Source organism: Phodopus roborovskii, unplaced genomic scaffold (genome assembly GCF_943737965.1).
Source record: "Phodopus roborovskii unplaced genomic scaffold, PHOROB, whole genome shotgun sequence".
Classification (NCBI taxonomy): domain Eukaryota; kingdom Metazoa; phylum Chordata; class Mammalia; order Rodentia; family Cricetidae; genus Phodopus; species Phodopus roborovskii.
This window is the reverse complement of record NW_026126418.1, coordinates 70,115,316-70,139,197: the sequence shown is the minus strand read 5'-3', so window position 1 is coordinate 70,139,197 and position 23,882 is coordinate 70,115,316. Positions and strand designations below refer to the sequence as shown.

At 45.2% G+C, this 23,882-nt stretch overlaps 1 protein-coding gene across 2 annotated transcripts; it reads right to left on the bottom strand.

Annotated features, from left to right (window-relative positions):
- Nucleotides 1-4,780: 4,780 nt before the first annotated feature.
- Nucleotides 4,781-23,213, bottom strand: Ttf1 (transcription termination factor 1). Of its 2 annotated transcripts, XM_051185001.1 has the most exons (11): nucleotides 21,558-23,212; nucleotides 20,201-20,427; nucleotides 18,241-18,426; nucleotides 16,911-16,989; nucleotides 14,644-14,774; nucleotides 13,588-13,822; nucleotides 10,817-10,906; nucleotides 9,788-9,853; nucleotides 7,554-7,639; nucleotides 6,508-6,685; nucleotides 4,781-4,930 (listed from the first exon to the last, which is right to left on the bottom strand). In XM_051185001.1, the coding sequence occupies exons 1-11, from the start codon at nucleotides 23,171-23,173 to the stop codon at nucleotides 4,912-4,914; spliced, it is 2,913 nt and encodes a 970-aa protein (XP_051040958.1). In that variant the 5' UTR covers nucleotides 23,174-23,212; the 3' UTR covers nucleotides 4,781-4,911. The 2 variants fall into 2 exon arrangements, 1 of the variants encoding a protein (XP_051040958.1); XR_007834560.1 differs by lacking the exons at nucleotides 4,781-4,930; nucleotides 6,508-6,685 and having other exon boundaries at nucleotides 7,556-7,639; nucleotides 13,595-13,822; nucleotides 21,558-23,213.
- Between the last annotated feature and the right edge of the window lie 669 nt (nucleotides 23,214-23,882).

Below are 23,882 nucleotides of genomic sequence, written 5' to 3'. Positions count from 1 at the left end.
TCTACTGTGGGCAGAACCATCCTTAGGCAGTAGTGCTATTGATGAGGTGTCAGAACTAAGGGCTGGCTGTCTAGGAGTCCATGTTCTTCCCAAGGATGAACAAAGAACTGAACATCAGAGGGGAAAGAAGTAAAAACTCAGAAAAGGTAGAAACAAGTTCACTGAGCAGGAAGCAAATAGTAAAGTAGAATAAGATTTAAAAAGAGCTGATTATTAGATTCATTGGCTTATTTATGTATTTACTTAAGGTGCCACTTGTGTACTATTCGCCAAGAATGACTTCACACAATGTCCTGGAGAAACAGCTGAAACAATGGGCTGTTGCCCTTAACCACCACATATGCTTCTGTGGAATTTTGCTTGCCAGTTTACTCCACCTAGTGTTAGAGTATAAATGAGAATGCCAACTAGACCTGATACCAAGGCTTTTCAGGAGCCGTCCTAGCTCTGGCCCACTAGGGGCATCTCCCCTCTCCCACTCTTATTGGTGCTGGGGTGCTTGTGCTAGAAAAATTTCTGCAACAATAGCAAAAAAGCCCATGTAGGCTTAGTCTTTAAAGCTGGTTAACTGCCAAGTAGTCTCTGAGCTGGTCTCTTCAAAGGTTCCCAGACCATTTCTTCCTTTGATCCTCTCCCATTTCATTTCATTTTCTTGGCCCAAATAGAAAATATCCCCAAATGGATGCTGTTGTTGGACAGGGAAAAAAAAAAAAAGCCACATCACTGTCCAGAGAATGGCCCTGGTTGATTGATGGCCTTAGTTTTTTGTTTTGTTTTGCATTGGTGTTTGGCCTGCATGTATGTCTGTGTGAGGGTGTCAGATCTCAGAGTTACAGATAAGTTGTTAGCTGCCATGTAGGTGCTGGGAATTGAACTGGGAATTGAACTGGGAATTGAACTGGGAATTGAACCTGAGTACTCTGGGAGATAAGTCAGTGCTCTTAACCACTGAGCCATCTCTCCAGTCCTAGATTGATGGCCTGATTAAGGGCACTCCATCTGTTTTGTGGGAAGCTTAATTCCTTCCCAGGTCTGGCCACTTTCCTGATTGCTGCAGCAAGCGGCATTCCTCCAAGGTTTCTGCTTTGAGTTCCTTCCCTGACTTCCTTCAGTGATAGACTATAACCTGGAAGTATAAACCAAAGAAACCCTTCCCTCCCCCAAGTTGCATCCCCCCCCACTTGAGACAAGGTCTCATTATGTAGCATCAAAGGTGTGTGCCACCATGGCTGGCTCCAAGTTGCTTTTGGTCAGAGTGTTTTGTCATTACAATAGAAAGGAAAGTGTAAGAAAGGGCAGCTGCAAAGACAGGTGGCAGAACAGGGGTAGGCTCCAGGGATGTGCTCACTGATGGACTGGGGGAGGGTAAAACCCAGACAGGAACCCTATCACTGGCAAAAAATGAGGAAGCTTGAGTGTTGGACATGAAGGGGGTGTATGCATCAGGAGGTCTGTAATGTTAGGTTTGAGATGTGAAGAATCCAAAGTGGAGGGCTCATGAGATGGCTCAGTGTGCAGTGGGGCTTGCCACAAATCCTGATGACCTGAGTTTGATCTCTAGGATCCACACCAAAGAAAGAGGACCACCCAACTCCTTCACATATTCCTTTGTCCTAGACCTGTCTGCTGCGGCACTCATACAATAAATGGGAAGCACTCATGTGGGGGTGGAGGAGATCCTTGAATGGTGGTAGCAAACATGAACTAAAGTTCAGAGGCAAATCCAACCATGAAGATACAGTGCCAGTTAGAGGTGTGGGGAGACTCCCAAGAGCCCCAAGTGAGATCCAAAGAACTCATTTCATAGCTGAATGTAGTCAGAGGGGTGAAGTAGATATTCCTAGGTGATTCCATGCAGAGTTGACTCTGTGTGTGTGGTGTGTGTGTGCAATGTGTGTGTGTGCCTTGACTGATAATAGAGCTTGTTTAAAGGGTGATCATGGTCAGTTTTCTGACAGTTTAGGAGATAGATCATCATAGGATCAAAATCTGAGACTATGAGGGTATGGGCTGAAGGTCTTGTGTATGGAGATCCACCCAGGACTAGATGGAGATCATCTTGGTCCCTGGAGGAAAGTGGGAGTTAATGGCTGATGCCTTCAACTCAGCACAACAGAGGGTATAGATGGGCTAGCTCTATGAAGTAGTGTTAACTGTAATTTGCCAGAGTCATAGCAGAGCCTTCCGGAATGCCTTGTATCTGTTGGAGACTTGCTGGCATGATTGCAGTGAATTAGCAGCTGAGGTAGTCTTCCAAGATACCCAGCTCTTGGGGTGGAGGAAGGAGGAAGACAGGACTCTGAAAAGTGAGGGACACTGGGAGAGAGCATAACGATGTGTAGAGAAAGGGGGAGATTAGCCACAGGTCACCAACAGCTGTTTTAGGCTGGGAGCAGGCAAAGGGACTCAAAAGATTGAATGGAGAGGCTGGGAAGTATTTCAAGAAATTAAACGATGTGGCATATGTCTCCCTCTGTATAAGTGGGCACATGTACCCCTCCCCCTCAGGCCTTTAGACTCCTGCTGGTGGCAGTGTGGTGTGGCTTTCAGGTGTCCTGGGCTGATAAGACACCTGGTTCTGTAGTCCCTAGGTCCATGCAAGCTGTGTTAACAAACAGCTGAGAAGCAGAGGAGAGAAAGATGATAGAGAAGGCTCTAGGCCTGTTACTCTGCTTTCTGGGGTGGCCACTGATCTGTAACCAAGGCTCACTTCAGTTGACTCTTCACTTCCCCTGAACTTGACATTTCCTTGTCCACATTCGCTTGATCCACACTGGGGCTGTCATGAAATCTTCATGGACTGAGCAACTAAACCAGCTCTTGAGTAAGGCTCCCTTCCTTTCTGTCCGCTCTTTATCACAGATAGGGGTCTGCTCAAACCTGCCCCCAAAACCTCCCTACCCTAACGTGTGTGTGTGCACGCGCGTGTGCGCGCGCGCACACACACACAAACACCAATTTTCTCCAAATGCCTCGACTGTTATTTCAAAGAAGCTGGTGGGAGGGAGGGCAAGAGAGGGTTTCCTTTGCAGGGGGTAAAGAGAAAGGTAAGGAAAAAGTTTTAAGAATCAAGAATCAAACATTTACAAAGCACACAAATGTCCTGGGCAACATCATTGTTCCAGCCATGACCCACTCTGTGAGTGGCTTCTTCAGAGCCCATCAGCCCATTCTGCTACTGATGCCCGACTCTCTGCTGGGGCACTGCCCTCTCATTTATACCCAACTGCAGCATTGAGCCAATGCTATCTTGCTGGCCATGCTGACAGCTCTGCCTGCCATGAGATCTCATTTGGACCTGAGCAACAGCAGTCAGGGCCACCGCAGGGGCAGCAGAGATCATCATGGCTCAGAGGCAGAGCTGTGCAAGTGTGGCCATTCTGTGTGGGCAAAAAGGCCCCCAAAAGAAAGCCAGAAAGCCAGACCAGAAGCCCACCACTGGGAACTGAGGAGCAGGGGTGACCTTCAGTCAAAGAGCTGAAGATCCCAGGTGGGGAGCTATGGTTCTGGGAACTCCCTGAGGCTTCCAGAGAGCTTGAGTCTGTGCTCTAGTTTGTGAACTGTGCAGTGCGCCCCTGCCATCAGGTCATCCATACACAACTGTATAAACAACCAATTTTATTTGTTTTACAAAATTGAGAAAATATATATTCCTTTGAAGTATTTCACAAAAATATACTTTCATGTCAATCAAATCTATTGTTATCACTTTAATTTACCATATAATATTCCATTCTAGGACCATACCATAACTTAACATACTTCTTATTAAAAGAATATTTAATAGTTTTTCTTTTTCTTCTATCTCAAACATAGCATTGGTTTACACATTAATACTATTATTTCTGTAGGAATAAGTTAGTTCTGTCAGCATTGAGACTAGAATGTCTGAGGAACAGAGGAGGCTAGGTAGAGAAGCATGTACTAAGACATTATTTACTCAATGTTTGTGTGTTTGAGACAGTCTTCTGTAGCCCAGGCTGGCTTAGGAACTGCAATTTCACACGGAAACCTTGAACTCCCAATCATCTTGCCCCCCACCTGAGTGTTGGATACATGCGTGTGCACCACCAGACTACTCAATGCTATTTGCATGTCTATGCAAAGTGCTGGGGTACAGTGGCAAGTAAAATTCCCCCTATTAGTGTGCTTCCTTCTCCTGTGGCTGGTCTAGCCCACCTTCTAATCTAATAGTGCCATAGAAATGACATCTAAGAGATGTAGGGGGAACCAATCAATTGCTGAGGGGCACGAATGGGAACATGGTATAATCTGCCACACTTTCCTTTCTCTGTGCTCCTCAGCATAGACGAAAGACAGAACTCAGAACACTTGGTGTCCCAGACTCCCTTTGCTGTAGAGTTCTGCTAAGGTCATGCATGGACACGTTTCAGCAGAGAGAGGGACTCAGGCAGGACAGCAGCAGCAGAGGACACCCTGGTATGAGGAGCAGCTGGTAGGACATGGGGAAATTGGGGTGGTCTGCAGAGCTGCACAGCTTCTCTGCAGGACTGCCAGCTTTCTGGCCAGTGCAGTCCTCCTGTTGGCTCCAGCACCCCACTTAACAATTTGTATGTGTGTATGCTTGAGACAAGGTCTCACTATGGAGCCCAGGTTGGCCTCTGCCTGTCACCACAGTGCAGCATGCACCACTATGCATAGACCTTGTAGAAATTTTTCTGTTACCTAAAACCCTGTAGAAAGTTCTCTCTCCAGAACACCTATGTTGTTTTTGCTTTCCCGATTGATAGAAGAGCCCCCCCCCCCTTTTCATCTTGTCCTGAGACTAACAGCTGAGCCTCTACAAAGTGTGCCAGCAGATGTGGCCACCAGCAGTCCATCCAGAAGAGGAGATGCACAGCAAGAGGTCCAAGGGAACAGAGACAAGCCTGAGGAAGAGGAGATCCATAGTCACGGCACACCAGGGGCACTGCAAAAGAGAGTAACGTGAAAAGGACAGCTTTCTCACTTTTCTGGGCATACAGTGTTCTCTGCAACAATTGCTGGGCCAAGGGCTGTTTTGGTTCAATAGGATCAGCAGTGTAAGTGTTTCAATACAATGATACAAGGTATTCATTCAATCAGCTCACACTTCCCACCATCACACATGAGGGGGTCCTTGCAGGTGCTACACAGGGAAGCGAAACCAAGGAGGGGGTGCAGACTGACTTCTCAACTTGAAAGTTGAGAAGGGAGTCTAATGCCAGGCAGTTCACTGTCAGTATATATATAAAACAGTACAATTTGGGAAAAGATTTTCAAACAACAACCAGTCCAATCAATTCAATTCCAGATGTACTACCCAGAGACTCATTTACAAAGTACCTGTGATCCTGAGGGTAGATTCTACAGCTGAAAGGCCTAGATTCTGGTGTGGTCTCTGACCAACAGCATAGATGTCAGTGGGCCATAGAGTACATGTGACATCTCCCCCAAAGATGGATAATGGTCTAGGGAGGGAAGAGTCTGGGATAATCATTCTTGGGAATGTGAGTGAGGTCTGCCTCCACAGACAGCAAAAAGGTCACCAGGTCATTAACAACCTCCACTCTCAGCTTTCTGGATGGAGTGCAGGATTTTATCTCCTCCACTGAGGAGATACCCCTGCATGATTCTCCTGGTTCTCTTAGTACTTCTTTGAGAATACAAGACCTCTGTGCTCCAACACATAAACTATGTTACTACTAAGACTTTTAAAGATGTGCATGTGTGTTCAGTGCACACACACGTATGTGCATGGAGAAGCCAGAGGGCAATATCAAGTAAGCTTTTTCTGGGCCCTGTGACTTGCTGATCAGACTAAGTAGGCCACCTAGCCCTCAAGATCCTTTGGTTCCCATAGCCCAAGCATAGGTGACAGGAATATGCCACCATGACTGGGCTCAACTTTTTATATGAGTGCTGGGGATCCAACTCAGGTCCTTACACTTGTGAGAAAGTACTCCATGGGTAGAGCCTTCTCCCCATATTTATTATTTTTTATTTTATGTAACTGGTGTTTTGCCTGTATGTATGTCTATGTGAGGTTGTCGGATCCCCTGGAACAGGAGGTACAGACAGTTGTTAGCTGCCATGTGGGTGTTGGGAATTGAACACAGGTCCTCTGGAAGAGCAGCCAGTGCTCTTAACTGCTGAGCCATCTCTCAGTGTGTTTTAATGCTTATCCATTCATCATAATGTGTTTTGATGTTCACCTACCCATCATACTCTCCCTCTCCCCACCCCACCCTGCAAGGTTTCTCTGTGTCCTGGAACTCACTCTGCAGACTAGGCCTGCCTTGAACTCTTGCTTCCTGGCTATGAGGTAAATGACTTTACTGTCACATGTTTTAACCACAATGTGCTGCCTCCACAGGCCCAGAGAAACAGCACCAATGGGGCATGAACGAGAACCTGTAAAGAAAAAGTCAAAGCAACCACTCAGGTGCTTGGCTACAGCAAAGAGCTGACTGACACATGTGCACAAGCATGACCAAACTAAAGGAATGGAACAACAACTGCACTCACCTGGGCTCCTCTGAGCCCTCCCCATCGCTGTCGTCATCACAATAGAAGATGTCTTTGAACAGGAAATCTTGTTTGGGAGCTGAGGGCGCCTGGACCTGACTGTTGTTTTTCTCCATCTTCTTTTCTAATTTTTCCTTCAGCAAAGGCAGACTGGTTTCATATAAGTAGTCAATGATCTCTACAGAAAAGGTCATTTTGAAATTATTTGTACAAGCCTGTAATTAAGCCCAAAGGACAAAGGACCTTAACAATAATGCCCTGCCCCATTTCCACACAGAAGATCCAATTTAGCTGGTGCAATCTCTTATGCAGTCTTTGAGGAAATCCTATGAGGTGACTATTATTCTATCCTTATTTATTGGCATGGGGTATGCTGTCTGGTATACATATGTGCACATCTCTGTGAGTACATGTGTACATGTGTATAGATATACACACACATGCACATACGTGGAGGCAAGAGGTTGATGTCAAGTCCTTCCTCAATTGCTCTCTACCTCATTTCTTGAGGCAGGGTCTTACTGAACTGTGAACTGCAGCTTACAGCTTTGTGGGTTTGGCTAGAGCGGACAGGGATTAAGGTGTGCATTGCCACTGCCCAGCTTCATATGTGCTTGCTGATGATCCAAGCCCACTTTACCCAGGTACTCCCCAGCTCCCTCCAACCCACCCTTCAAATGAGGAAACTGCCCCAAAGGCATTAACAAAGGTACTGAAGTCATAATCAACAAGGAGGTGAGCTGGGCAGTAATGTCCGCAAAATGCAGAGCTGTGTATTAGAACACTCTTCAGGACTGTCCCTGCCCTGTGGCTAAGGCACAACACTGCTATGAGGCATCAGGCTGCCTGAAGGGGAAAGGAAGAGACACAGAAACTTCTGTTTATTTTATTTTAAGACAGGGTCTCATGTGGCCCATGTAACCTTGCTGTGTAGCAGAGGCTGGCCTCTAACTCACAGAGATTCCCCAGCCTCTGCTTCCCTATTGCTGGAATCACCATACCCCGACAACCATATTCTTAACTAGACAAGGATTTGTAATACTGACCTGGAAAAGTCTTTTTCTGCCAAAAAGGAACACAGGCAGCTTTCAGCTTATAAAATTTTGCCTGAACAAAAGGTGGAGGGACATCCCTTTAAAAAGGAAAGGTGGGGAAAAAGTTAAGATGTCATCAGTTCTCTTTTTGTGACAGGCCTAGAATATACTATATAGTCAAGGACATCTCCTGATCCTCCTGCCTTTGCCTTCACCCTGAGTGCTGGCATTACAGGTGTGTACCACACCTGAGTTTATGTGGTGCTGGGGACAGAACCCAGGGCTTTGTGCATAGCAGGTAGCACTAGACCAGCCGAGCTGCACCCTCAGCTCCTCTCCCATCTCAGCGGGCATACTGCCACACTGGGCCATTCTGCATATGAATAGCTCTCCTATCAATCAGTGGACACACTACTAGCACAGTGGGTTCTTCTGTACATAACTAGTTCCATGCACATTGAGAGTTGATTCTGCAGAAGGTACTTCTAGAAACAGAATTACCGATTTCCAAATGGAATTACTCAAAGTTGGACTTTTCAAATGTTGAAAGGTACCAAGGCAACAAAGCAGATATAATTTCCTAAAAAAAAGACAATATCAGAGAAGGTGGACAAAGAAGTGCAGTAAGGCTAGCAGGATGTGGCCAGTTTCTGCAGAGCAGGGTGGGTACATGAGGTCCATTTGTTCTTTTATCTGTCTAAACTTCTGATAAAGTGATAAAAACTACTAGGCGTTGTTGATAAAGCAGCACTGAGGAAAAAGAGCTAATTAGAAAAGAATTCTCAAGAAGCTGAAAAACAAACTCAGAGAGCAAGAGAAGAACAGCAGAGAAGGAGCAGAAGGAGGGCCATCAAAGTCAAGGCCGGCCAGATATGTGGTCAGATCACAGGAGAGACAGAATGAGAGGAGGTTGAGTGAAAGATAGACTGATAGGTACAGATGGATGGAGAGATGGATGGGTGGATGGGTGGATGAGTGGATGGGTGGATGGAGGGATGGGTAGATAGAGAGCTAAGGAGGGGAAGGAAAAACAACTGTAAAGGGACAACTGGCAGTAAAAGCTGGCTCTTTGAAGAGAAAAGTGCACAATCAACACAAGCTCTGACCGTAGGACATGGTTCAGACTCTGCAGGCCTCTTGCACAGAGGCTCTGAGAAAGGACCTAGATGCTGGCTCCCTGAGCGGAGAGGGTTACTCACTGCTTCTTTGCATGCCTCCCTTACTCTGGACGATGCAATTTGTTTTCTATTAAAAAAAAAAAAAAAAAGTCAAACTGTGCTAGCTAGCTTTAGGTCAACTTGACATGAGCCAGAAACATTTGGGAGAGACGACCTCAATTGAGAAATGCCCTTACCAGATTGACTGGTAGGCAAACTTGTGGAGCATTTTCTTGAGTGTGGGAGAACCTTGCCTACTGTGGGTGGTGCCATGGTTTTGGATGCTATAAGAAAGCAGGCTGAGAAAGCCATAGGAAGCAAGCAGTGTTCCTGGACTCTGAATTAGTTCCCACCTCCAGGTTCCTGCCTTGAATTCCTGCTCTGACTCTCCTCAGTGGCTACAAGTGAGAATTACCAAGGAATGTAAAAAACACCATTCCATTGCTGCTGGATGTGACACTGCTAGCCCTGAAAAGTTCTCCAGCTCCTAGATTTGAAGGCAGCAAGAGGGTGAGTTTGAGGCCAATCTGGATACATGCAAGATCCTGCCACAAAACACAGTAAAAGCAAAGTGAAACACAAGGCTCAGAGATGATCTAGTGTGAGCTGGTGCTGTGTGCGGAGGCTGGATGTTGAAGTCAGTGACTTTCTCTATTACTACACATCATCTGAGACTGGCTGGAGCTCAGGGGACCCCCTTTCCCAGCACTGGGGGGTACAGATGTCAACACTGTGTCCAGTTTTGATAATATGGTGAGGCTAGACGCAGATCCTTGTGCTCCAGTGGCAAGCATTTTATAGATTATCTCTCTACCCACCTCTCTGTATTCATACATGATTCCACACACAACATAAATTTTAGGCCTGCAGAAATGTGATAGGCAGTCATGTATTAAAGTCATCTCTTGGTGTTTGCCATAAAGCCTGATAATCTGAGTCTAGTCTCCACAACCCATGTGCTAAACTGAGTGTCAATGAGTCTTCTGATCATCATGAGTACCATACTCACACACATACACACAATAAAGAAAAATTATTTTTCCAAGTTTCTACCATTGAACAAGCTTAATATTCAGTAAACGGTCTTACCCTATGGCACTAGCAAGATCTTCCCAATCTATTTCGTTAGCATCATTCACATTTAGTTCATATAACCTGTAAAAAAAAAAATAAAAATTTTAAATAAAGTCCACCTCCACAGACTCACAAACTACCAAGAGCTGAAAGGTCCCCCAAGTACACTGTCCAGCCTAGCCCAAGATTAGTTCAAGGTCAGAGAGTAAGCTATGGAGATGAGCTGAAAAGCATCTCTCCATTCAACAGTCTCTCAGGAACAATACACTGTCCTTAAGCCTACTACTCAAGACACTGTTAGCATTATATGTGCACTACTCATGCACAGTAATTCTCAGTAGTGGGGAGGCATCAGCCCCATTCTACAGATAAGTAAATGGAGCTTGGGGACTAGACCACAGACTCAATTTGTCACGATTACCTAGTGGTGAGGACCAGTCTGCTAATCTGCTAACCTTGCAGAATGAAGGATGGAGCACAGCCAGCCAGGGTAACACAGGAAGCATGGCAGAGTGCTGGAACAAAGAAACTGGACAGATTGGCCACAACCAAGGGCATCTGCTGCTCTTGCTGCTACTCTAGCATAAGCCTACATCTGCCAGACTCACCGGTGTCAGAGTCTCATGCCTCCATTTCCCTTGAGACTAATGTGCTGAGGACTCTGCATAGACAAGGAACTCAGGACAAAACCAAGCAACAATTGCACCAACTGTGTCACTGCGGTGTAGCAGGGCTGTCTAACTTTCCCACCATCAATTCCCAATGGACAGGGATAACATACCCATAAGAACAGCTCTGCAGACTAAACTAACAACCTTAACTAAGTACTTAGTATGGCCACCATGCATTGTCCCTCATACTTCCATGAACACTGGGAAACAGATAACTTCTTTTTATCAGCCTCATTCAGAAGTGGTCAACAGAATCAGAAAGGCAGGCCACACACCCACTGTGACACATGTGGGAGGTAAGTCTAAGCAATGACATTGTAGTCTCTGGATTAACAATTAGTGTTTTATACAACACCTATCCCTATTTTAGTACCTTTCAATAAGGGTGATTTTGGCCTGCAGAGCATTGACCCCACGATATACGAATCCACCATGGGTCATCCTTTTGGTAAGAATCTCTGTCCTGTTAAGAAAAAGAAAAATGTAGTTTACTTTTAGTTTAAAAGGTAAATTTCCTATATTCTTAGTATAGAGAGCAAAAGGCATTGTGCACACAGAGAAATACTGGAGAAGTTTACCTCTTTAACAGAATGCGGTGCTGGTTGCTCTTCCTGGAACACCAGGGATGATGTTGTTTTATAACCTGGTGACTCTTTGCTGTGTGATGAGACAGGCTCTGCCTTATCTTCCAGAATTTATGTTTTTACCTAGAGCACTGCTTTTAGACCATAAAATCCACTCTTATGAGGGAGGTCACTTGTACTTTCCAATAGCCTAAGTGACTTCTATGTTATCTTAGGGCCAGGCCAATCCCGACACCCACAGGCATTATGTCTGCCTCAATCAAGCTCCCTAGATGCTAAATCCTGGGGACTATCTCTGAGTCAAAAGTACCCATTCTTGTGAAAGAGGCAAGATGTACTTTGTAAGGAATCTCAGTGTAAAAACATGACTTAAATTGTTGTGCACTTGAGGACTGAGTAAACTTTTTTTTGGTTTGTTTTTCTGATACAGAATTTCTCTGTGGTTTTGGAGGCTGTCTTGGAACTAGCTCGTGTAGACTAGGCTGGTCTTGAACTCAGAGATCTACCTGCCTCTGCCTCCTGAGTGCTGGGATTAAAGGTGGGCACCATTACCGCCCAGCTCTGAGTTAATTGTTACCTGAATACTTCTTTCAAAGACTGTGCTGTGCTCAAATATTACTAAATGATCTGGGCCTGGAGTAAATAAATGGACAGAATGGCCATGATTGTTTAACGTGGATAATGGGGAAGAGAGGGTCTATTTTGTGGTATGAAATCTGTGTAAGGGAAATTTTTTTTTCAAATTGATGAATGACAATTTTTGGTTTATGTATAAAACTAGTTCTATAAAAGTGAAACACTCCAATACTGAAGCACAGTATACTTATGAATGGTGTTTTCTCAATGAAGCAGCATGCTGGCGTAACAGCAGTACAATGGAGTCCACATCAAATGTAAGTTACACGCGTCAGGGCTGAACTATGAGCTCTCATCACCATCCTTATCACCTCCATATTAGTGGAAATAAGACTGTTCTGAGACCCAATTACTCATGATTAATCAGAGCCTTCCAAACTGCTGATGCTGCAAGAGGTGCAGCTTTCACAGCAGGGACTGAGAAGAGGGCATCTGTGCTGTAAGCCTTTGCAGTACAAGGAACAATGGAGACCCCACTTCAGCTAAAACAGACAGGGTTGGCAGAGGTAGTGGGCCTGGTGTGGGTGTACTTTGTCCGCTAGTAACAGAGCCAACATTAACCATAAAATGGTTATTCTTCTCATACAGTAGATGACTTTCTTTGTAAAGATGATTTGTAAAGATGATAACTGTTAAACAGTATCCATCAGGTGGCAATCTAGGACTTGAATATGGTTTCATCAATAGCAAAGGGGTTTGATTTCTTTGCTCTGGGAAATTTTGTGAGTGTGTGTGCCTGAGTATGTGAGGCCAGAGGTTAACACTGGCTGTGTGCCTCTAGTGCTGTCCACCTTATTTCTGACACAGGGCTGGAACTCACTGGCAGAGCCAGTGCCACCAAAGAGTTCCAGGGATCATCGGTCTCTAGCCCTCACCCCACACCACAGCTGAGGTTATTGACACTTGGCTTTTACATGGTGCTGGGACCCTGAACTCAGGTTCTAATGCTTTATTTACCCACTGGGTTTCTCTATGTAGCACTGTCGGTTATTTCTCTCTGAATAAACATCTATTCGGCCTATTTGTTTATCCTGATCCTTATTTAACTGCAATAGTCGGTCTGTCCTGGAACTCACTCTGTAGACCAGGCTGGCCTGAAACTCAGAGAGATCCACCTGCCTCTACCTCCAAAGTACTGGGATTAAAGGTGTGCACCATTAGCACCCAATTACAAATGTTCTTTGTGGTTGTTTATAAATAGGTGACTATTGGGGCTGAAGAGGTGGCTCAGTGTTTAAGAGCAGTAGCTGTTCTTCCAGAGGTCCTGAGTTAATTCCCAGCAACCACATGGTGGCTCATAACCATCTGTAATGAGATCTGGTGCCCTTTTCTGGTATGCAGACAGAACACTGTACACATAATAAAGCTTTAAAAAAAATTGTTATTCCTGCTTTACTAAAGACATAGAAAGATATAGTCAAGAGCCACACCAGGTGGCAGTGGCACACACCTTTAATCCCAGCACTCTGGAGGCAGAGGCAGGTGGAACTAGCCGTGTCTACAGAGTGAGTTCCAGGGCAGCCAAGGCTGTTACACAGAGAAACCCTGTCTCAAAAAAAACCAAAAACCAAACAACAACAAAAAAGAGAAGTCCATCTTGGTCTACTGCTCAGGCTGGCCCCAAATGTGAGATGTTCCTGCCTCAGCTTCCTAAGTATGGGATTCACAGGTGTATACCACCACAAAGCCTGTCTTTAAGTTCTGTATGAGGAAGAAATAAACCCCTGCACAGACACTGTTTCACACTTGCGTGCTGTCAATCCAAGGCACATTTAGGTGCTGGCTGAAGCAGGCACAGCAGGGGCTGGAGCATTCTTGACACTGTGTGTTGTGCACAGCCATTACAGAGGCTCACTTCACCTCTTACCCAGGTCAGACAAATGAGGGAAACCTATCAAACATACATAGGAATCCTTACACTTACCACTTACTTTTGCACTGCATCCAGTTCCTGGTCTCCACTCTAGCTTCCACTTCCACCCATGATATGCCCTTGTATAGTTTTTCCCGGACAATTGACAGGCGACCTTCAGGGTCTTCCTGAAGTCTAGAATCCAGTTCTCTTAACTCCTGGGGAGACATTTTCTTTAGGATCACATCCTCCACAGCCTTGATTAGTCTCTGGGTTTCTGTCTTACTCCAAGTACCGTGGTTTCTATCTGCAGACATAAAAGGATGACCTCGTAGTTGCTCATCTATTTGCTTTTAAGCATGTTAAAAAGGAGATGATGGCTGGGCTTGGTGGTGTACACCTTTAATCCCAACACTTGGGAGAGGCAGGCGGATCTCTGAGTCTGAGGCCAGCCTGGTCTACTGAGTGAGTTCCAGGACAGCCAAGGCTATAGAGAAACCCTGTCTCAAAAAAAAAACACACACACACACACACACACACACACACACACACACACACACACACACACACACACACACACACACAGCACTATTAAAAAGATAAATAGTTGATATATCAAGCCCTTTCCAAAAAAAAAAAAAAAACAATGGGCAACAGCTCAATCAAAGCAATCTAAAATAACTAACAACAGTTACTTTTGTTTTTTGAGACAAAGTCTTTCTATGCAGCTCTGGCTATCCTGGAACTCACTATGTAGACTAGGCTGGCCTCAGACTTACAAAGATCAGCCTGCCTCTGACTCTCAAGTACTGGAACTAAAGGGGTGCACCACCCAACCTGGTTTAAGCTCCAACATTTTGGGACAAAGTGACTGCATTAACTCCCTCCCAGCAGCTCCCACCTGGCCAGCTTCTGGAGGCCCAACATAACCAGATGGATTTATGCTACTCTGTATGGAACTGAGACATGGTCAGTAGGCCCAGTGAATAAAAGCTAGAGTTTCACTGACTGCACACGAAGAAGCCAAATGAACTAACATTAGAGAATATATACTAAGAATGGGCCCACAGAGAGCTCTGCACACTCGCTCAGTCATTGGCTTATTTTACAGAGAGATAGGCCACTTACGACCACCAATCTGAGAGAACTTCAGGGCAACAGACAGGCTGCTCCGGGCTACCATTGCCCCAATCTTTTTCCAGTCATTTCCGTGGAGGGAATGATATGCCTTCAGCTTCTTAGTATCTTCTTCATTATACCTGAGAGAAGGAAAATGGATGAATAATGAAGGTTTAATGAAGTCCAAGCTAGAAAGGGTGCCTCATGGCACTTCTTTGGAAAAGACAGCACTGGCAGGAGTCCATGCCCCTCCTTCCAATGGCTGGAGCCCCTCACTGCCTGTGTCAGCATTCCAGCAGTGGTCATGTCCTCAGATACAGCTGGCCAGAGCCAGAGGCTTGATTCTCTCAGAGGCCACAACGAGCTATCTCAGCCTGTCCTTGCCCTATAGCCTCTATGATGGCTTCGATGTGACTCTCTCCACCCACCAGTGGCCACCTGGAGGGCATTTTGTAGGGAGTGCTGCACTGGCCAGCTGGCCAAGTCTCCCCCTGAGCTTTCCCTGCACTGTTCTAGGCCTGCCATTGGCATTAGTAGTGTGACCCCTGAACACTACTTCCTCTAGACCAGTGCTGACTGCTGTCAACCAAAATATAATGTAAGCCACTGAGCCGTGCTTCACGCCCCCACAAGGAAGAATTCACTTCACTTAGTGTTAGTAAGATTAACATGAGAACAAGCTTCCTTTGAGCTGGGCATGTGACTCCCTGATTGAGCACATTCTGGGAAGCACAAGGCCCAGGTTCCACCTAAGTGCTTGGCACAACACTTCTAGGAGTCAGAGGGCACTGACTATTCGAAACCCAGCACAGCAACTGCTCTCGCCATATATGGTGGTATGGATTAATTCCATGTGGCCAATGGCCATACAGGAGATGGCACAGCTGGGAGGCAAGGATCACAAGGATGGGGCCTTGTCAGATTGTTCTCTCTGGGCTTAACAAAAAATATGTGCCTGCATTAATCCTATCTAAGTAGTATAAGCTATGGTGTGTGCCACCACGACTGTCAGATTTCTAAATCTTAACCCAAAGTTGGGGTGGAGAGATCAGTGGTTTATGTCATTACTATGGTCAGACAAGGGTTTAGTAGAACATTGACAACCTCTGACATGGAACTTCTCTAGCACAGCAGTGTTCCAGTGTCTGCAGAAAGTGCACATACAAACAGGGACTTGGAAAACATGGACGTTATTAAGAATTATGGGAGGTGAGCTGCACAGATGCTCAATGGTAAAAGGACAGGCTCACAACCAAAAAGACAAAAACTGTGGGTAAAGGCCGGAATGTTAGATAAATGGATAGGAGCACTTACTATTCTTTTTTTTGAGACAAGGCCCTGGTTGTTCTGGAATTTGCTATGAAGACCAGGATGGCCTTAAACTCAAGAGATCCTCCAGCTCCTGCCTCTGCTTCCTAACTGCTGAGATTAAAGGTGTGCACCATCACACCTGGCTACTCTTACTGCTCTTGTAGAGATCCCAGGTTCAGAACCTAGCACCCACACGATGGCTCACAATAGTCTGAAACCCCAGTTCTAGGTGATCTGACACCTCCTCTGACCTCTGCAGGTTCCTGCATGTATGTGGTGCACACACATAACATATAAAATACACATTTTTAGATTAGAAGAATTGTGGGCAAGAGTATAAGGATACAGTGGGCAATGGGGACGGGAGAGGGAAGTAACGGGCTGACTCAGTGGGTACCATGCTCACCAAGTCAGAATGAATGTCTTGGCTCAAATCCCTCACTCACTTAAAGAAGCATGCACACAAAAGAAAAATGTAATTCAAAAATAACGTGAAATGTTGAACACACAAATCAAAGTTGGGGACTTTATTTGGGAAAGAGAAGAGTATGAACCACGTTAGCATTCTGCATGCACCCCAGGATTGCACTATGTAGTCGAACCTGCATCTTCAAACGGTTACAGAAAACCCAACTGAGTGTGCCAAGGCAGAAGAGAACATCACAATGAGAGAAGCTCCAGCACTGGAGCTTACTATATAGCAGAGGGAGCAAACAGGAGACTGCGATTGGCAGGAGATACCCAGTGCTGAAGCCCAGGTACAAAGACAAAGAGGACATTGAGTACAGAAGATTCCAGAGGGCTTATTAAAGAAGTGGAAATGGAAATGAATCTAAAAGGCATATATTTAACCAATCCCCAGCTAAGTTTCAATGCAGAGATCTTTGTGATCTTCTCCATGGATGTGGATACTTTGCTTCTTGACATTAGGACCAATTCTAGCCCAAGTGGTGAGACTTTCTTACCTGCCTTTGTAATTATTCACATCAAATATCTTCTTAGCACGATAGTACACAAGCTTCCAGGGCCGAGCAATGCCTTTCCCTACAGATAGTTAGAAGACAGGGTCAGAGCCAGGCAGTGGTGGGGCACACCTTTGATCCCAGCACTCGAGGAGGCAGAGGCAGGCGGATCTCTGTGAATTCAAGGCCAGCCTTGTCTACAGAGTGAGTTCTAGGACAGGCTCCAAACCTACAGAGAAATCTTGTCTTGAAAAATAAAACAAAACAAAACAAAAAGTCAGAGAGGTAGTGACATGGCCACAGATGCCAAAGTACCCCAGTGGAGCCTTTGTAACACGGGTAACTCATGTGCAGCAATGTGTGCAGGCAGGGACTGCACACGCCCTCACTGTCACAAACAGATGTACAGTTCACACTGCCCTCTGTGTCGTGCACATCACTTTCAAGGATCCACAAGACCCCCGCTGGATTGCCATTTCACCATAATTTTAGAAGAGCGCTAGGGATCAGCCCTCTCCCCAGCCAAGCCTTACTCGTTTGTCACTCTCCAGGGGCCATCATCCTGCTTCCCTGTGTTGTCCAGAATACACCCATGAAATTACTATCTTCAGATTCAAAAAAGTTCTTTCATGAGGGACCCAATGCCACTTATTGGTCTTTTTTCTTTAAATGTATTTTTTTGCCAGACATGGTGGCACCCACCTTTAATCCCAGCACTGGAGAGGCAGAGGCAGGTGGTTCTCTGAATTTCAGGCCAGCCTAGTCTATAGAGGGAGTTCTAGGACAGCCCAGGCTACACAGAGAAACCTTTTCTTGAAAAGATGAAAAAATAAACGAACAATATTTCAAATTAATTTGTTGAGAATTTCATACTATGTATTTTGATCATATTTACACCCAACTCCCTTTCCCTAAGTCCTCCAAGATCCACCTCCTCCTCTCTAAGGCCCCAACCGTGGGTCATCCTCTTCTTTGTTCGTGTTGTCCATAAACTTCTGGGTGTAGGGCCACTCTCACTATGACCTCCAAACTCTCTCAACAGTACCCACCAGCAGGGATCTAGCTCAAAGCACACACTTAGAAGAACATGATGCATGGAAGGATATGTTTCATGCAGAAGGAATGATAGACAGGACAAGAAACTGAAGTCATAATTACTGCCAAAGAAACAAGGTAGAAGGTCCCTTACTTTTTCACACAGAAGCACTAGTTTGAGAGACACTACAAAATAAGTACCTGTTGCCACAGGGAAACAGGCAGGCAGGCAGGCACGCGTGCACAACTGAGAGAGTGTGGGAAGGCCCAGGGTGTTTGAGTTTGTTCTTCCACTTACCAATGTGCAGTCGGAATGCATGCTTTCGTTTTAAGTTGGTGATCAGAGACTTTTCCTCTGGATATCGGTCTGTGTACAGCAGCTTGTCTGCACTTTCAATTCCAGTCAGGGACAGGAATTCTTGCACATTTTTCTCTATTTGTTTATTTTCTTTAGCAGAAAATTTGCCAAATCTAATAGCAACACCTAGGGTTGGGGGGGACGAGGAGAGAAAGTACGTACTGTCAATAATGACTAAGACAAACCTACCACATTCATTTCTTTTCTATGGTGTGGTGTAGGGGTCTGTGCAGAGATTCATGTGTGGTCTCCACACATGACCTGTAGTCTCTACAGATCAACCTCAGCTGCTGATCCTCAGATCCACCCATTTTTAGTGATAGTTTCTCCTGTTGACTAAGTAGGCCAAGCTGGCTAGCCAGTAAGCACAAGGATCCTTCTGTCTCTGCCTTCCCATTGTTAGGGTTATAAGCACACGCCACCATGGCCAGCTTTTCACATGGCTACAAACACTTTACTCAGACTACTACGGCTAGCAGGACCAGCCTGCTGGGAGCAGCCCACTGCTGTCTTAGGCACTGAGTGGCTTCCATCCCCATCCTCAAGTCTAGTCTAAGCTATAACTCTTGTCCCCAAGTCTTCCCAGACATCTCTTCCACAGTGACTTGCTTGCTTCCTCAATCTCTTTAAAATAGTTAGGTTAAAAGCAACATTCATAAAAAATCTAGACAACATTGAAGAAGAATATAAAAGAAGCCCCTCCCTCCCCCACATGCCACTGAACTCCCTCAAAGTGGTGTTCCCAAGGGCTAGCAGGAACCTCATGAACAAACACAAGCAATCATTAAGAATCAGTTGTGTGAATAGTGCATTGCTCTTTGTTTTTGCAGAGCTGGAGACTCAAAGAATTGTCTGGTTTTAGGTGTTTTGTTTTGTTATGACAGGGTCTCATGTAGCTCAGGCAAGCCTCAGACTTCCTATGCAGCTATGAAAGGACTTGAATTTTTGATTCTCCTGCTTTCACCTACTGAGTGTTGGGGTTACAGACATGCACCGGCACACTCAATTTATGTGGGTGTTGGGAATCAAACCTAGTGCTAGGTGTATGCTAGGCAAGCACTCCTACTAACTGAGCTATATCCTCAGCCCTGGTTTTAGGTTTGTTTGTTTATTTATTTATTTATTTATTTATGTTTTTCAAGGCAGGGTTTCTCTGTATTGCTTTGGAGCCTGTCCTGGAACTCGTTATGTAGATCAGGCAGGCCTGGAACTCACAGAGATCTGCCTGCCTCTGCCTCACTCACAAGTGCTGGGATTAAAGGCATGCACCACCAATACCCAGCTTGTTTTTAGGTTATACACACATACATACATACAACAAAATAAATAAATAACCCAGTAATTTACATGTGTAGCCAGGCATGGTGATTCACATCTGCTAATTCCAGCACTTGGGAAGCTGAGGCAGGAGGATGGAGTTTGAGCTCAGCCTGATCTACATCATGATTCAACATAAAATACAGCAAAGGGGAACCCAAGACACTTCTCTGTAACTGTCCACACGAGGTGCTTAGGATATGTGTATTTAACCTCTTTGTTTCTATTCTCTTCAACCACCTTGGCTCCCAAAGTCAGAAACACCTCACTGAACATATAATATATACCTGTGTGAAAGAGTCCTTATGCTACACACTCTCATGCATAATAAATACAGGCAATGAAGAAACTTTTTTTCCCAAGACAGGGTTTCTCTGTGAAACAGTCCCAGAATTCACTCTGTAAACCAGGCCTGAAACTCATAGAGATCCGCCTGCCTCTGCCTCCCAAGTGCTGGGATTAAAGATGTGCACCATCACTGTCCAGCAGCTTCTTAGATCTTAAAGGATGCTTCTCCTGGACCCATCAATCCAAGTTGCTCACAAAAGCAGCTGCTGTTTGCTCTGCGAATTAGAAAGCTTACCTTGTGCCTTAAATTCTCTGAAGCGCTCCAGGTCATCACGATACATGCGTCTGATTGTGGTGGCTGCCCTTTCCTGAATGTCAGGAATGAACTCTTGGAGCTGCCTCACTGCAGAGCCCAAATCCACATCTGATTCATCAGAATCTCTCCCATCTTCAGATACATATCTTGTTGCGGAATTGCTGACTGATTCCAAATTGCTTTCTTCTTCATGGGCAGATTCTACCCTAAGGAGGAAACTGGGTTACCAGCAGTCATCTTTTATCTAACACTTTTCCAACTCTTCTTGTCTAGACTTCCCAGTCTAGAAGAGTACTGAAGCTAGACTGCATCTTGGAGTCATTCAGTTTGAGGGCAAACTCTTTATGCAAACCTGATTACATTAGATGGGTACATATGTAAGAAGGTAATTCCATTCCACCTCTTATTGTTCATGTGCTATATTTCTCAACCTTGGTTCTAATAAGTAAAGCCTTCTTTTATCTCTACTGAGAATCAGATACTTCTCCAAGCTCTTCCAATGAGTAATTCAGTTAACTCAGTGTTCAGGGTTTACCCAACTGTGGCTTCTCCTGCTTCACGAGCTATGGGCCTCATTTCCTCCTTAGTTTTTTATGTATCCATCTCAATTGCTTTCATCAGTTCCTGACCAGATGTCAGAATCTGTCTGCTCTTAGTATGTTCAGGCATCAGCGTGTATGTCAGACTGGGAACTAAACCATCTCGTCTATCTGTTAGGAAGTTAGTGACTTTCACAGGGCCAAGGAAAGCTAGAGCTAAAGCCCTAGCATATTCTTGCCTCATGACCAGTGTTCTGACAATACAAAGGACAATGTGAACGACCCACACCTGCTATCATTACTATCCCAGGTGGCATTTAACAATACTTCTATTTAACACTTATGTGAAACTCTTCTAAGTCAGACTACCAAACAACCACAAAAATTACTGGATGAAATGTGAAGAGAAAATCTGTCCCCAGTCTAGGATGTATAGCTGGGAAAAACTCATTAGACAGTGTACTTGCATAACATTAGAGAAGTAACAGTAGGGACATTGCTTGTGTGAGATTCGGTGCCAGAGATTCAAGCTTTTGCTGCTTTGCAGAATCCTCAGTATAATGTATGTAACCCTTACATCCATACATACTCCAAGACAAGGTATGTGGCTTGGAAGTCTTAAAATGGCTCAAATGTACAGCATTAGGTAGAAGAGACCTCAGTGAAAATCTAATTTAACTACCTTCTTTTACACATGTAGAAATTTAGCTACCTGTTAAGATGGTTCAATTAAATGTGCACATTATTATGATTTCTGTTATTTCATATGCATACAGAAGATACCATTCCCAGCTTACCCCTGCATCTCTTCTGCAGGTTTCTCACTGGAACAAGCCTGGGTTTCTGCTTTCCTTGTTCTGCAGTCCACATCTTCTTCCCTCAAAGCATCACTGCCTTCTAATGAATCCATGAGGGCATTCTTAGCATCATTGTCAAGCAGCGATACATTGTCACTAGAGGTGGCAATAGCAACAGACTTCCCCTTCTTAGACTTTTTCCTGATACTGTCAGATCCTTTGACCCTCTCACCATCTCCAGTCCCAAACTCTCCTCCAGTGTGTGTGCTACCAAGACTCTCGGGCTTGGCTCCCAATTCCTGGTTCCTGGACACTTTTTCCTTAGACATTTTTTTATGAGACACCGATAGCTCTGTGCTTCTGCCTTCTAGCTGCACAGAAGACAAGGATTCTGAGTGGGGCAGGGTTATGCTCTCAGGCTGGCTTCCCTGTACTGCATCCCAAGATGCAACTTTCTTTGGATGCTTTTGATTCTTTTTGCTCTTAACATCACTGTGTAGCTCTTGACAGTCATGTTTCTGGGACTCAGTAATGGACAGCTTCTCTGCTTTGTCCACTTTTGCTGACTTTTGTCCCTTGCTTACATCTACATAAACAATATCCACATCTTTCCTAGAACTTTCTAGCAGGTTCTCCATGTTCTCTTTATTTACAAGGATAATACCTGTTTCCATATCTACCTCCCAAACACTACTTCTCTTTTTCTTTTTATGGGTAGAAGTGGTCTTTTTGGCTTTATGGGAGGTTTCTGAATTTTTCAGAAGAGAAGAAGTAAGTTGCTGGGACTCCTTCCTCTTTTTCTTCTTGGTTATGTGAGGCTGCTCACTCTCTGAGCTCTCAGAGGCTGGTGTCTGGGACTTCTTTCTCCTCTTCTCAAGCTTGGACACCCAAGGATGCCCACTCTCCAGGCTCTCAGGGGCTGATGTTTGGGACTCCTTTCTCTTCTTCCCCAGACTGGACACCTGAGGCTGCTCACTCTCTGAGCTCTCAGGGGCTGGTGTCTGGGACTCCTTCCTCCTCTTTTTCCTCTTGGCTATATGAGGCTGCTCACTCTCTGAGCTCTCAGGGGCTGGTGTCTGGGACTCCTTCCTCCTCTTTTTCCTCTTGGCTATATGAGGCTGCTCACTCTCTGAGCGCTCAGTGGCTAGTGTCTGGGACTTCTTCCTCCTCTTCTCCAGCTTGGACACCCAAGGATGCTCATTTTCCAAGTTCTCAGGGGCTGGTGTCTGGGACTCCTTCCTCTTTTTCCTCTTGGCTATGTGAGGCTGTTCACTCTCTGAGCGCTCAGGGGCTGGTGTCTGGGACTTCTTCCTCCTCTTCTCCAGCTTGGACACCTGAAGATGCTCATTTTCCAAGTTCTCAGGGGCTGGTGTCTGGGACTCCTTCCTCCTCTTTTTCCTCTTGGCTATGTGAGGCTGCTCATTCTCCAGACTCTCAGGGGCTGGTGTCTGGGACTTCTTCCTCCTCTTCTCCAGCTTGGACACCTGAAGATGCTCATTCTCTAAGTTCTCAGGGGCTGGTGTCTGGGGTCTTTCCTCAGACACAGAAGACTGTTTCTTTTTCTTGTAAAAAACTGCAGTGTGATTTTTAACTCTGCTGGAGACTCCTTCCATCATATTCCTTTAGGGAAATGTGACAATGATGGTTTATTGGGGTATTTTAAATGTAAGTTTGGGTGAGACATAGCACAGTCAAACAAAGCTGTATGACAAACGACAAGTCTGCAGTCTTGAATATAAATTTTATATTATTCAAAATATATAGGAAACTCACTGTAATCCGCTTTGCCTTTATGATACACATTCAAGAACACACATGTACACACAACCCCCATTCCCCAGCTCACAGGCAATAACATCCTAGACCACATGCCACTCATAGTCTCATCTTCTGTGTACATGTACTTCCTGTGGTTCTCACAACACGCCCTTCCTTCTTCCTGGGATCTCTACTATTGCGGTAAATAAGGATCAGGATAAACAAATAAGCCGAATAGATGTTTATTCAGGGAGAAATAACTTACAACCTAGACAGATGAACACCAGGAAATTCAACCCGATCCTCTCCTGTCCGAGTCACGCCAGAAAAAAGCGCCTTCCTGGCCCCCTCCGACCTCCTTCCTCAGGTCACCTCCGCCCATAGCTCCACCCCCAATGGGCGTGGTCAGTGCTACAGAAGGACTACCTCACTACACTCTACTGCCTCCTACTCTCCTGGCCTACCTGTGAGCTTGGCTAGAAGACCGTTTTGCTTTACCTTGGTTTTGAGGTTTTTTTTTTTTCTTCTTCTTTTTTTAGAGACAAGGTTTTACTGTGTTTGCCCCCA